The following is a 13,056-nucleotide window of genomic DNA, read 5'->3' on the forward strand; positions in this document are numbered from 1 at the left end:
AAATCAACCGTGATGTAAGGCCACTGACGTAAGCTCACCGTCGGGAATCCATAACATTGGTCCAGAAATACACATTTATACACCCGGCCTTGATTCGCTAGTGAATGGTCCAGATTTTTAGAAATATACGATAGTGTCTGTTGAATGGTGGTGCGCGAGTGCCAAGTGTGTGCAGACAGTGAGTGTGCCTACGGAATGGAGTTGTGAATTTACGAGGACATGGGTGACGCTGATACTGGCGAGGTAAGAGTATGAGAATATTTGAGGTCAGAGATAGTGTGGATCAGTGAGGGGCGGGGAGTCATTCTAGGAACGTTTAAGAGTGTAGCTATGATAACAAACAATAAATGTTAATTGAAAACGCCTGTAAACAAAAGAGGTGCAAAAATTGATGAAATTGCCCCCAGCGGCTGTTTAGATTAAAGTTTTAAATAAACTAACTGCTATTTAAAATTCAATACAGTCTAAATTCGATTTTAACAAATTATTTAGAATGGTTCAATCTTATTCGAAAGACAAATGGCAGTAGCTTCCGCAAAGTTTTTCGGCTAAGACGACACAGATAACTTTCATGTAGTGTTTACCACTCTTGTGGACATGATCGTTTCGTTTGTACTTTCAAACCTCCCCTTATAAATATGTTTCTGTACGGGAATATTTTTCTAATAACACCTTGTTATACCATATTTTATGCGAATAAAGAATTTTCTTTTTTTTTTTACTTTTGTTGCATCTGTTCTGTTCTTCTACTGATAAGATGAAACATCATTCTCTAAATACATTTATTAGGTCATGGCTGAATTAAAATTGTGCACGGACAACTACCATAATTCCATCAATTGTTTAGGAACAATGTAAAATGGTGTTAATAAAATATTTAGGGAACAGGCTGGATTTTTTAAAGTTCTAGTTTTCTTTTTCTTACTTGATTATTGACTAAAAAAAGATACATTGGTCTTTATGAACGACTGAAGTTTTATCGCATCGTATATTTTTGCGTGCTCTATTGTCCAAAACCTATACTGCGAACTTAATACGAGCTCTCCGTTTCATCCATTGTGCGTCAAACATATGCTGAAAGTTCGAAAGGGAAGCCTGTCGAAGTTGTGTCGTATTTCACGCGGTGTTTACAGAGATAATGGACCGTTGTTGACAAGCCGCGGCTGGCGCTCCGCCAAACTGAGGGCTCAAGGGCTTACTACCGCCTCGCTGCATCCGACCAGAATAACTCCTTCTAATTACGAATAGTTATTATGAAATGATAGACCAGTTTACACTGGGGATAGAATGCAGACCTGTAAAAGGTTTGTTGATAAATTTGTAGCGTGTACAAGCCACACCATTACCCTGTAACGAGCGTATACTACCCGCTAAGATGTAAACACCTTGCTACGTGATTTGAATGCAAAGCTTTGAGTTACAAACTCCACTTTCGGGGGTCGTAAACTTTATTACTTTTTATAAATTTTGCAGTGCCTTGACCTGTTTTCTGAAATGCTAACCAACGGGCATAAAAACTGAGTTGAGCCTAAAAGTACTTCTGTCCGGTGAAAATTTAATGAAATCCCTCGACGACATAAAAATCGTCTTAAAGTCACATTCAACTATCAAATTTGTCTTGGTTCCTGAATGCCATAGTTTATTTTATTTTACACTGCTAATTGCTAAAATCCTGTGCAATAAAGTGGCATTCCAAATATATTCACGCACATTTTATTCGCTCTATTTATTTAAGGCATACTCGTAAGTCGTAATCTATTCATAACATTATGTGCCTGCAGGAAGCTGCAGTGTGCGCCTCGATCGACGTACAACGGCGTATTTTGAAACAGAATTCTGTGGTAGTTACGACCTTTAGGGCATGGATGACGGTTTTGGAGACCAACGAGATGACTGTCGGATTAATTTAAGACCGGCTTCTGTTATTATTCATTAAGTTATATTGCTCTTAACTTTTTTTATTACGCTATCTGCCGCATGGATAGACCTAACTTTCGGTCGTAATTTTAAAAGAAGAGGGCTTCAAAATTGTTAATAGGTATGTATAACAAATATTTACCTATTATTTGGGGAAACTATTACACTGATCGACCTAACCCTAAACTAAGCAAAGCTTGTACTTAGTTTGGTGCTTGGTCGCTCTGCGTATAATAGGAAGTAATGAAATACGACTAAGGAAGTCTGTTTGACAGTACGCATTAGTAAAAGAATCGATACCTAACTAAAATCTTATGTAAACATATGTAAGTTCGGTAACAAAGAGGGAAGGTGGTAAAGAAAGAAAAAAAAACCGACTGATTAAAATAACTGCAATAAATTCTAAACATTTTTAGAAAATACTGTGATTAAAGCCTTGCATTTATCACCGTGCACGGAGGCATGCTCGGAATAGGTCATTTCTGTTATCATTGCTTATGACTAATTCTTTACATTGTGCAATGCTGATATGCAGAACCTTGAGATTCGTAACGCGCTGCCTTGATAATACTTAAAATTTTACTTACCTTGGACAGTGAAACTTGCTAAAGTAATAATAGTACATTATTGTCGAGGCTCGGAAGTAGCTACTTGCTGGCTGAGGATTCGTTTTAAACGGCTTAGTTGATATTTACGGCTTAGTTGTATTTTATAATTATTCATGTGTTTTTTTTGCTGTATGTAAATTCCATATTGACGTGTAAAAGTGCCCTTGTGGCCTATTTGCTGAATAAATGTTGATATTTGATATTTGACGGACGACCTTGGGAGTCCGTTTAATTGAATCCGAAGCCAGCAAGTAGCCTTCCAGCCGAGTCATATATAGTGCTTTTCTCAAAAAACCGGCCAAATGCGAGTCGGGCTCGCGCACGGAGGGTTCCGCACCATCAACAAAAAATAGAGCAAAACAAGCAAAAAAAATGGTCACCCATCCAAGTACTGACCCCGCCCGACGTTGCTTAACTTCGGTCAAAAATCACTTTGGTGGATGGGAGCCCCACTTAAATCTTTATTTTATTCTGTTTTTAGTATTTGTTGTTATAGCGGCAACCGAAATACATCATCTGTGAAAATTTCAACTGTCTAGCTATCACGGTTCGTGAGATACAGCCTGGTGACAGACGGACGGACGGACGGACGGACGGACAGCGGAGTCTTAGTAATAGGGTCCCGTTTTTACCCTTTGGGTACGGAACCCTAAAAATGGTGCAAGAAATATAAATTATTTACCGAAGCAACGGCCGCCTAATTGTCACAGACAAAAGTAAAACCATTGAAAATATTTGCTTTGCCGCCTTAAAAGAAAGTGTATTGATCTGCTGAAAATACGCCAACCTATTTGAAACACCTAAATAGTCGCGGTACCAAGTACCAACATTATAATAATAAGCACTGATCATCTCTGTTTGGCTGTTTAGCGGACCTATGCCTTCATTTGATATGGCCATTTCAATTTTTAAAAAGATTGGAACTTGACAAATAACGGAATTTGTATGCAACATTACAGTCCCGAAATCGAGACTGCAATGTTTTTAACTTTTTAATTTTATGACTGACCATAAGCCACGCACTTCGCGACTCGAAGTTTTGCCGTCCATTTTTGAGAAAATTAATTTATAGTTTGTCAAAGGACTGTCTCATTTCAAACATAGTCAGAGATAATTATATTATCTTTGTCTTACACTCGTACTAGCACCCAAAACAAAAGGATAAGTATAGTTTTTTGTTCTTATTTACTGTCAATTTGGTTTGACTAACTATACTACTGCATATTTATTCAAAACAATGGAGCGTAATATCACACCTAAACGCTGTCAATTTGTGAAGAAACATGAAATCGATATCGAAATGAGACTCAAACAGTTCCCACTTCATAATGTTTGGCCTAACCAACCGTGATCACATTTTTCAGTCATCCATTTTCATTTTATTATTGAGAACGATTTTTTAGCTTTTTAGCTAGTAACCCACACATATGGAAGGTAAATCGAATCAAAACTCGCTTAAGCTTTGGATTCCTCCGAAAACGGTGCCGTCATATTACGGCCGCTATATAGCGGCAGCAAAAGACGGCCGTCTTTACGGTGGCGACATGTGGAAAGTACCACGGCGTCATAACACACCGTCATCCACCAAGGTCAAAGCGGCAAATTTGAAAAATGTAGGCGCGATGGGATAACGTCCCATAGAAAATTTGAATTTCGCGCCTTTTCCTACTGACAAGATTTGCTTGATCATCTATAATTTACTTGGAGGTTGAAATATCATCAGAAGAGGAAAATAATCGTAGTACGGAATCATTTATCGACGACTGGTCTGGCCTAGTGGGTAGTGACCCTGCCTGTGAAGCCGCGGTCCTGGGTTCGAATCCCAGTAAGGGCATTTATTTGTGTGATGAGCACAGATATTTGTTTCTGAGTCTTGGTTGTTTTCTATGTATTTATGTATTTGTATATTATATATATCGTTGTCTGAGTACCCACAACACAAGCCTTCTTGAGCTTACTGTGGGACTTGGTCAATCTGTGTAAGAATGTCCTATAATTTATTTATTCAAATCTCGTGTCATTTATTCAAAATGGCGTCACCGCTATCTAATAAAACGTTCACGAAACTATCGACAAGGTCATGACGGCCGTCATCTTACGTTACGTTGACAATCAACGTAACGTAACGCCGTCTAGGAAACCGCGCCATCTTGTTTACATAGACAACGTTCTAGTGACGTCAGTCAACGCTATATAGCGGCCGTAATATGACGGCACCGTTTTCGGAGGAATCCAAAGCTTTATGCTCCTTAGTGTAAGGCCTTAAGCTTTGGTTTCCTCCGATAGCGGTGCCGTCATATAGCGGCCGTCTCTATACAAATACTACGACATCCATATTTAGCCGTATTATTTAGTATGGAGACGGCCGCTATATGACGGCACCGCTATCCTAGGAAAACCGATCTTTAGTGGACGCTCATGTTGGGCGTGCAGCGGGGCGGGGCGTGCGGCGTGCATGTCAAACAAATGCAAACGTATAGGAGCGGCCTTAGTGCACGCTGCTCAAATCCCTTGGGAGCTCGACGCCACGCTGCACGCCCCGCCGAACGCTCCGCTTAGAGCGTCCACTCAGGCCTTACACTTACTCTGTCAGTACATACTGTACATAGTATCCGAACGTGCCTAAAAAACTGTGGGTAGGCGTTTGAGAAAAAGCACGCCAATTTTAATTAGGTCACCATTTTGGACGCCTCCCGTGTCGCTTCAAGTTTGCACTTTACATTTGTCACAGCGGAGTTCTTACATTTAGTCTTTACTGTAACTACTAAAATGATTCCAGGAAATAAGGTAAAATAACATTCGGTCACCATAAATATTTTAATAAAGTGTGTTTAATATTTATATAATAATTTAATATTAATGTTGTAAAGCCTTTGCATGTGAGCCTAAATGTTTTACACGATAGCTATTTTTAATTTACAAATGGCTCTCCGAAGCGAACTTGAGCAAGAATAATAACGTAGTTTTTTCTAACGTAGCTTTCAAATAAAGTAACACCGTCTTAAACCTTGTACTAAACTTTCTGTAACAAATTCACTAATCGCGATATACTAATAACGTTTCATTGTATGCCAGTAACATAATTTTTAAGATTTTTTTATAAGCAATAAAACTCTACTTTATAAAAAGTTTAGGAGACTTAGAGTTGATTTTCTGATCATCATGTACATATAGCTCCCAAAGTAATAGGTAATTTTGGCCCGGATCCTACTTATACCCTGACCTTAACCTTAACTGGCCGAAACAGGAAAAGAAATTAGTAATACAATGCCTCTATATCCCTTGTTCAAAAGCTTCAGTGAAAGCTTATTACCAACGTTATTCAGTCACCCATTCAGGGGCTAGGCTAGGGGCTACATATTTAGAGCTAATTTACGGGCCACACCTCGTGCTTGGGACACACCCAGCCGTCATGACTTAGCAACAATGCGCTGGGGTGGCGTTACCCTTATTATTGACAGTCTAGACGCCGATTATGCACCTTTATTAATGAATGGATTGGGCTTTTGTGTTAATCAAATGTTTTTTGTGGACAATAATTAGGTACACGGTTCAGCACAGATAGATTTGAATTGTACATATTAAAGTAAAACGAAAGTAACTGACGTTATGCCTAGCTATAGTTCCGTTACCTAAATACAGATCGCCATTTTAAATTCAAAATTCCATAATTATTAAACGACAACACAGTACCTGACTTTTATCTGAATTTCCGATCCGAAATTGTCAAAATGAGAGACTTGTAGTCAGGTTGGTGATCAGTCTGTCCACCTATTACGTACCTTAACCTAACCTTTAAGCAATTACATGTATTGCTCGCGGCGTCTAAATGAGCCTATCGCCACACGATCATCATATACGCTTGTACAAACAAAACATATCTGACTCGTTATTAATTAATTCTGTAATTGCGTGTTACAACAATACGAGTATCGAATATAAATCTCGGCTTGTCGTGCTGTTTGGCGGACGACGACCTGTTGGCGAAATTAGTAGTTCATTACCGCCGCGGAAGTCTACAATGTTTGACCTAAATTTGTATTTTTATCGTTCCGAAATACGGCCGCTTCTCACGCTTTATTTTATAAGGGACAACTAAATCGCGACGCCAATATACGAGAATCAAGTATGCGAAATCAGATAGCAGTTCATGTAGGCTTTAGGACCTTCCATATAGACGAAGCGCACTCTTAAAATTTTTAAGCCACGCCTATGTAAAGTGTCTGCCGATGTCGCTGTTCTCAATCATATGTATTTAACGATCTGATTTTTTATGCCTTTGTTCACAGCTACGCCACGAGCTGGAGCGTGTCGTGAGCGAGCGCGACCGTCTGCTCACGGAGAGCTCGGAGCTCGGCGTAGACAAGGCCTCGCGTGAATCCGAGCGCGCGGCGCTACGGGCGGAGCTGCGTGAGGCGCGCCAGCGGGAACAGAGATTACTGCTAGACATCGGAGACTTGGAGGACGAGAATATATCGTTACAGAAGCAAGTGTCGGTGCTGCGATCATCGCAGGTATGTTCTTAAAAAGGGTACAGCGAGCCGGAGCGCAGCAACGGGTTGAGCTGCGTGAGGCGCGCCAGCGGGAACAGAGATTACTGCTAGACATCGGAGACTTGGAGGACGAGAATATATCGTTACAGAAGCAAGTGTCGGTGCTGCGATCATCGCAGGTATGTTCTTAAAACGGGTACAGCGAATCGGAGCGCAGCTACGAGTTGAGCTGCGTGAGGCGCGCCAGCGGGAACAGAGGCTTCTGCTCGACATCGGAGACTTGGAGGTATGTATGTAAACACTTTATTGTACATAAGACAGGTTAAGATACAATTAAAAAGTATACAATTTACATACAAAGGCGAACTTATCCCTATAAGGGATCTCTTCCAGTCAACCTTTGAGCAATTTAGAGTAGACAAATGAAAATGACAGACCACTGACAGACAAACGAACACTATGTACAATATGTATGTATATGTATAGTGTATGTATGTGTAGGTCGAAAAGATATTTTTACAGAAGTAAGTTCACAATTAAAAAGTGACAGGACAGGAGGAGGAAGGTTCTTAACTTGCCTCGATTCCATTCAAACAATGGTAACTTTTTCAGGTGGAATTCGAAGGGCTAAAGCATGAGGTCCGACAGCTGCGCGAGGAGGCGGAGAACCTCCGCGCGGCGGCCGACGAGACCGCGGCGCTGCGCCGCATCGCCGAGAGGCAACTCGGCGAGGCGCTCGAGGCGCTGCAGGCCGAGCGCGAGGCGAAGTTCGCCGCGAAGAAGGAGCTCGACGCGCATCTTAGCCGCGAGGCAGCCTACAATATCACCAACCTGGCCTACAGCATACGAGGTAAGGGCATCATAATGTAATTAACTTAAATGACTAAGGCCCACTTGCACCATTTCACTAATCCGGGGTTAACCGGTTGAACCTGGAGTTACCATGGCAGTACAATTTGACAATAGGTTAACGGGGTAACCGCTCAACCCGGGGTTAGTGGGATGGTGCAAGTGGGTGTAAGAGGCAACGTGGCTTGGGTTTAGAGGAAAGGATGTGCAAAATAAAATTTTATGAATGTCTAAATTGGCTCTCTTATAGGCAAGTCGACGATATCGGCAACATAAATTATTTATTTTTGGGAATAGGGTCAGATTACAGTTGTTATATATACATAAAGTCTCACCTAATTCAACCGTCCACAAACAGCATGCAAGTATTTACCTAATGTATTTCTTAAACTAAGCATTTTTTCGAAGATTGTTCTAATTTTGTACACCTCATGTTCTTTTCTGTGTGAATTCAGCCAAACCTATAAATGCCTTTCAATTTCTGGCACAACCTTTTCTAAAGTGTCATTCCATAGAACTTGCTAACTATATAGACAAACCGCCATACTAAAATTGACACTAAATGTCAATTTACTAGTAACTTTTGTTTAAATAGCAAGTTCTATTGAATGACACTTTAGAGCAGCGGTCAGCAACCTGCGGCCCGCGGGCCGCATGCGGCCCGTGAACCTGTCACTTGCGGCCCGCGAGCCTCCCTGGCTATTTTGTATGTAATATTGACAAACGACAATGTCTAGTCTAGTCATAAATATTAACAAAGTGCGGCCCGCGTCAACTTCGTTACCTACTATGTGGCCCTTGGCCATAGAGAAAAAAATACATAGAGTGCTCACTCCATACATCAGTTTTAGTACCAAAAAGACTATTAGCATCTAGCATCGAGTAGCGGAACTATCAGTACTGCTACTTGACAATAGATGTAGCACCGACCGGAAAGTCTTATGCTGTTGAGATAAGACTTTCCGGTCGGTGCTACATCTATTGTCAAGTAGCAGTACTGATAGTTCCGCTACTCGATGCTAGATGTAGACACTGAAATTAATAGTCTAACTGATGTATGGAGTGAGCACTCTTGTCTTACTATATTTCTCTATGCCCTTGGCTACTAAAAGGTTGTCGACCGCTGCTTTAGAGTAAACTTATTGTCTGTTGCAGGAATGGGCGAGGAAGGCGGGTCCGAGGAAGGGTCTCCCGGCGCGTCCAACTCCGAGCTCGCGGCGGCCATGGGCGAGCACCACGCCGACCTGTTCTCGGAGGTGCACCTGCACGAGGTCTCCCGTCTGGAGAAGCAGCTGGAACAAGCCCACAACGAGAACGTGAGTTACTGTTATACAGGTTCTCTTTCAATAGGCTACATGACTAGTTTTCATTTATACGAGGGTAATTTGAGAAGTAACTTGTTTCGCCTACGTATAGATGGCGTTGGCGTCAACTCTGTATGTATTGATTTAGTTTAGTAATTAAACATATTTAATATGTGGCGTCATGTCATTTTTGGCAGGAATTTGACAGTAGTTCAAACAAAACTTGAGTTACGCGGGAAAATTGAGAAAATTGGAATTCGTGGAGATTTTCAGTTCTTTTTTTGGAAGGCAAAACTGTGAAACAAATCCATAAAAGGATTTTACCTACGTTGGGTAGTTCGTGTCCTTCCTAGGGAACGATTTGACTTTGCGTAAATGAGTTTAAGCGAGGCAGGACATGCATTAAAGATGCACCTCGCCCTGGAGTCCCGAAAACAGCACTTTTACCCGAAATCATCGATAAAATCCATGATTTAGTTTTAGCCGACCGAAGATTGAAAATACGCGAATTAGCTGAAGCCACAAACATCTCTTCTGAGCGGGTGCATTTTATTTTACACGACGATTTGCACAAGAAAAAGCTTTGTGTAAGGTAAGTGCCGCGATTACTGACTCCAGAACAAATGCGTATTCGCATGTGAACATCTGATGAAGATTTGCAGGTGTTTAAAAAAAATCCAACAGATTTTATTCGCCGTTTTGTCACTATGGATGGAACCTGGATCCATCACTACATCCCGGAGACGAAACATCAGTCGAAACAATGGGCTGGTCATGGTGAGCCAACTCCAAAGAAAGCCATATGCATTCCGTCTGCTGGAAAGGTGATGGCGTCTGTGTTTTGGGACGCAAAGGGATACTTTTAATTGCCTACCTGGCCAAGGGAAAAACTATAACTGGAGCATACTACGCATCACTTTTGGATCAGTTACAGGCGGCAATAGCTGAAAAACGTCCAGGTTTGGCAAAAAATAATGTGATTTTTCACCATGACTACGCTCCGGTGCATTCAAGTCGTGTCGCTGCACAAAAATTGTCGGAGTTACGATTGGAACTTCTTCCACACCCTACTTATTCACCAGATTTGGCTTCGTCGGACTATCACCTCTTCCCGAAACTGAAAACATTTCTCTTAGGGCGAAATTTTAAGTCCGATGAGGAGGTTATATGGGAGGTCAATGCGTATTTCGAGGCCCTTGAAGAAACGCACTTCCGTGAAGGCATAGAGAAGTTGCAGACTCGTTGGGACAAGTGCGTAGAACTTCGGAGGGATTACGTAGAGAAATAAAATAAATACATTTGCAATATTATTATTTTTTGATATGAAACCAAGTTACTTCTCAAACAACCCTCGTAGTATCAATCGATCGGGTTTGTTTTTAGGATCAAATGTCTATATGGGACCCATTGCATTAAAGTAACACAAAAGTCAGAAATTGTAGTCAAAGGCCGACAGTCGCACTTCACTCGCGAAACGCCCTATACAAAGCGGCCAGAGGCCGTGACGTCAAGGTCTCTGGGAGCCCATCTTGTAGTATGGACAAAACAAGTAAATTGCGTTTTTTTCGGTGATGTATTGCGTTTATGTATATAGTTGCTGTACAATATTTTTTTGGAAGAAATTGTGGGATGCGTAGCAACGCAATAATACTCTTCACTTATCCACTTACTTGCTATAGGCACGGCTTCGGGCGTAGAAAGCAAACAAGCAGTATGTTTTCAGCTTTAATCTTGAGCACACACATGCGTAAGCGGAAGCACAGTTTGACAGAGTTACAGAAGGAGAAATGGCAAGGCGATAGGCACTTAAAACTAGAAGGCGCGAGCCAGATACAATGGAATGCAATTGTAGTGCAAATGCGCGGCGCAGCGACATGCACTTCGCGTCAAAGCGGCTGATGGACTGGCTAGCGCGGCCCGCGAGAGAGTGCGCGGGCGCAAGGCGGCCGGCCGAAAACCGGTACGGCCGTGACGTATGCAGTCGCCGCGCGCTAAACTATCTACTAATAACAAGGGATCTGTTTGTCCGCTTCAACATACAAAATATGTAGGTATAAATTAACATTTGATTTTATTATACATAGTTCATTGTTTATATTAATTCATTTATTGCAATAAGTTAAATCAATTTATATAAAAAGGTTAAAAGGTAAAATTCATGAAATACTAATTAATAATTAAAATTACTGTACATAATTATTAACTGGCTTAATTAGGATATAAAATAAATTCATTGACATAATTAAATTGATTGTATATAACATTAAATGATTTGGAATAAATAATTAATCACATTGAAAATAAATAATAAAATGAATTGAAATCGATTGAATAATAAAAATTGTAAAAACATAAAACTGTAAAATGTAAAAGTGTATAAACATAAAATTCAGAATAAATACATAAAACATTCGGCTTGACGCCCACATCACTCCCCCCCAGAGACCGGCTAAGGGCGATAATAATCGGGAAAATGAACTACACGACCTGAACGTGTACGTTTGACGACATCTTCCTCATTCAAAGCTGAACCGGTGGTGGTTGTTTTGTGGGAGTTGTTATGTATTTGTGTTTGTTGTGTAGTGTGATTGGTGTGTGTGTCGTGAAGTATGTAGGCCGGCTTTATCCGGTCTACAGATACTGTCACAGACTTACCATTAATGAGCAGAGTGAACACCTTAGGACCTCTCTGAAGGACCTTATAGGGGCCCGTGTACGCTGGTTTCAACGACTTGCACAGAGTATCGTCTCTCAGAAACACATGCGAAGACGTTGCTAGGTCGTTGAAAATAAATGTACGACGCTGACTTACGTGACGGGAAGCTGGTGTCGGGTGCAAGTTCCTCGTGAACGTGCGAAGCCGAGACAAGTAGTCCGTCACATCAGGAAATGGGTCAGCACCTGGGTTGAAAAACTCACCAGGCATTCGCAGGGGCTGTCCGTAGACGAGCTCCGCAGAAGAGGCTTGAAGGTCTTCCTTGAAGGCGTTCCTTACGCCTAACAACACTAGGGGGAGCGATCCAACCCAGGTGGTGCCGGCGTGACACGTAATGGCGGCCTTCAGCTGGCGGTGGAGGCGCTCCACCAAGCCATTACACGCAGGATGGTAAGCGGTGGTACGCTTGTGTACAAATCCTACCAGTTCAGAGAGCTTCTTAAAAAGTGCTGACTCGAACTGGCGTCCTCTGTCTGTGACGATATCCACCGGGCACCCGAAGCGAGCTATCCAGCCATGCAGCAGAGCCTGTGCGACGGTATCGGCGGTCATGTCCTGTATCGGGATTGCCTCAGGCCACCTCGTAAAACGGTCAATGGCGGTGAGGCAGTACTTAAAACCCTGACAAAGTGGAAGCGGTCCGATCAGGTCAATATGTATGTTCAGGAACCTGCCTTTGGGGACGTCAAATGATGACAGTGGTGTGGAGACGTGTCGAGTGACCTTCGAACGCTGGCAAGCCAGACAGTTCCGAGTCCATTCACGACAGTCTCTCCTGACCCCAGGCCAGACATACCTGTCAGCCACGAGCTTCGCAGATGCATTTGCGCCCGGATGGCTAAATGAATGCAGGCTCTCAAAGACCTGACGCCTTAACTCTGCTGGAACGTACGGTCTAGCAGTTGAGGAACTCCCACCTTCATCGCAGTACAGCTCAGCACTTGTCCCTGGTACTTTGACTTTCGTCAGGTGCAACGAGTTATCACCACCCAGCAGCTGTTCCAACTCAGGGTCGTTGCCTTGGGCTGCAGCTAGCCTGTTCACATCCACTGGTGGCGTGATCTCCTCGACCCTAGAGAGAGTGTCTGCTACGACATTGTCCTTACCTGAGATGTGCCTGATGTCCGTACTGAACTGCGATATGAAGTCCAGGTGACGGAATTGCCTGG

At 42.2% G+C, this 13,056-nt stretch overlaps 1 protein-coding gene across 1 annotated transcript in view; it reads left to right on the forward strand.

Annotated features, from left to right (window-relative positions):
* Positions 1 to 13,056, forward strand: part of LOC134655118 (protein bicaudal D) — a 31,833-nt gene that overhangs the window by 5,235 nt on the left and 13,542 nt on the right. Inside the window, exons 3-5 of the mRNA XM_063510579.1 lie at positions 6,815 to 7,039; positions 7,631 to 7,868; positions 9,023 to 9,183. Coding sequence (XP_063366649.1) covers positions 6,815 to 7,039; positions 7,631 to 7,868; positions 9,023 to 9,183 — 624 coding nt within the window. The remainder of the gene's footprint in view (positions 1 to 6,814; positions 7,040 to 7,630; positions 7,869 to 9,022; positions 9,184 to 13,056) is intronic.

The sequence above is a fragment of the Cydia amplana genome, chromosome 16, assembly GCF_948474715.1.
Source record: "Cydia amplana chromosome 16, ilCydAmpl1.1, whole genome shotgun sequence".
NCBI lineage: Eukaryota > Metazoa > Arthropoda > Insecta > Lepidoptera > Tortricidae > Cydia > Cydia amplana.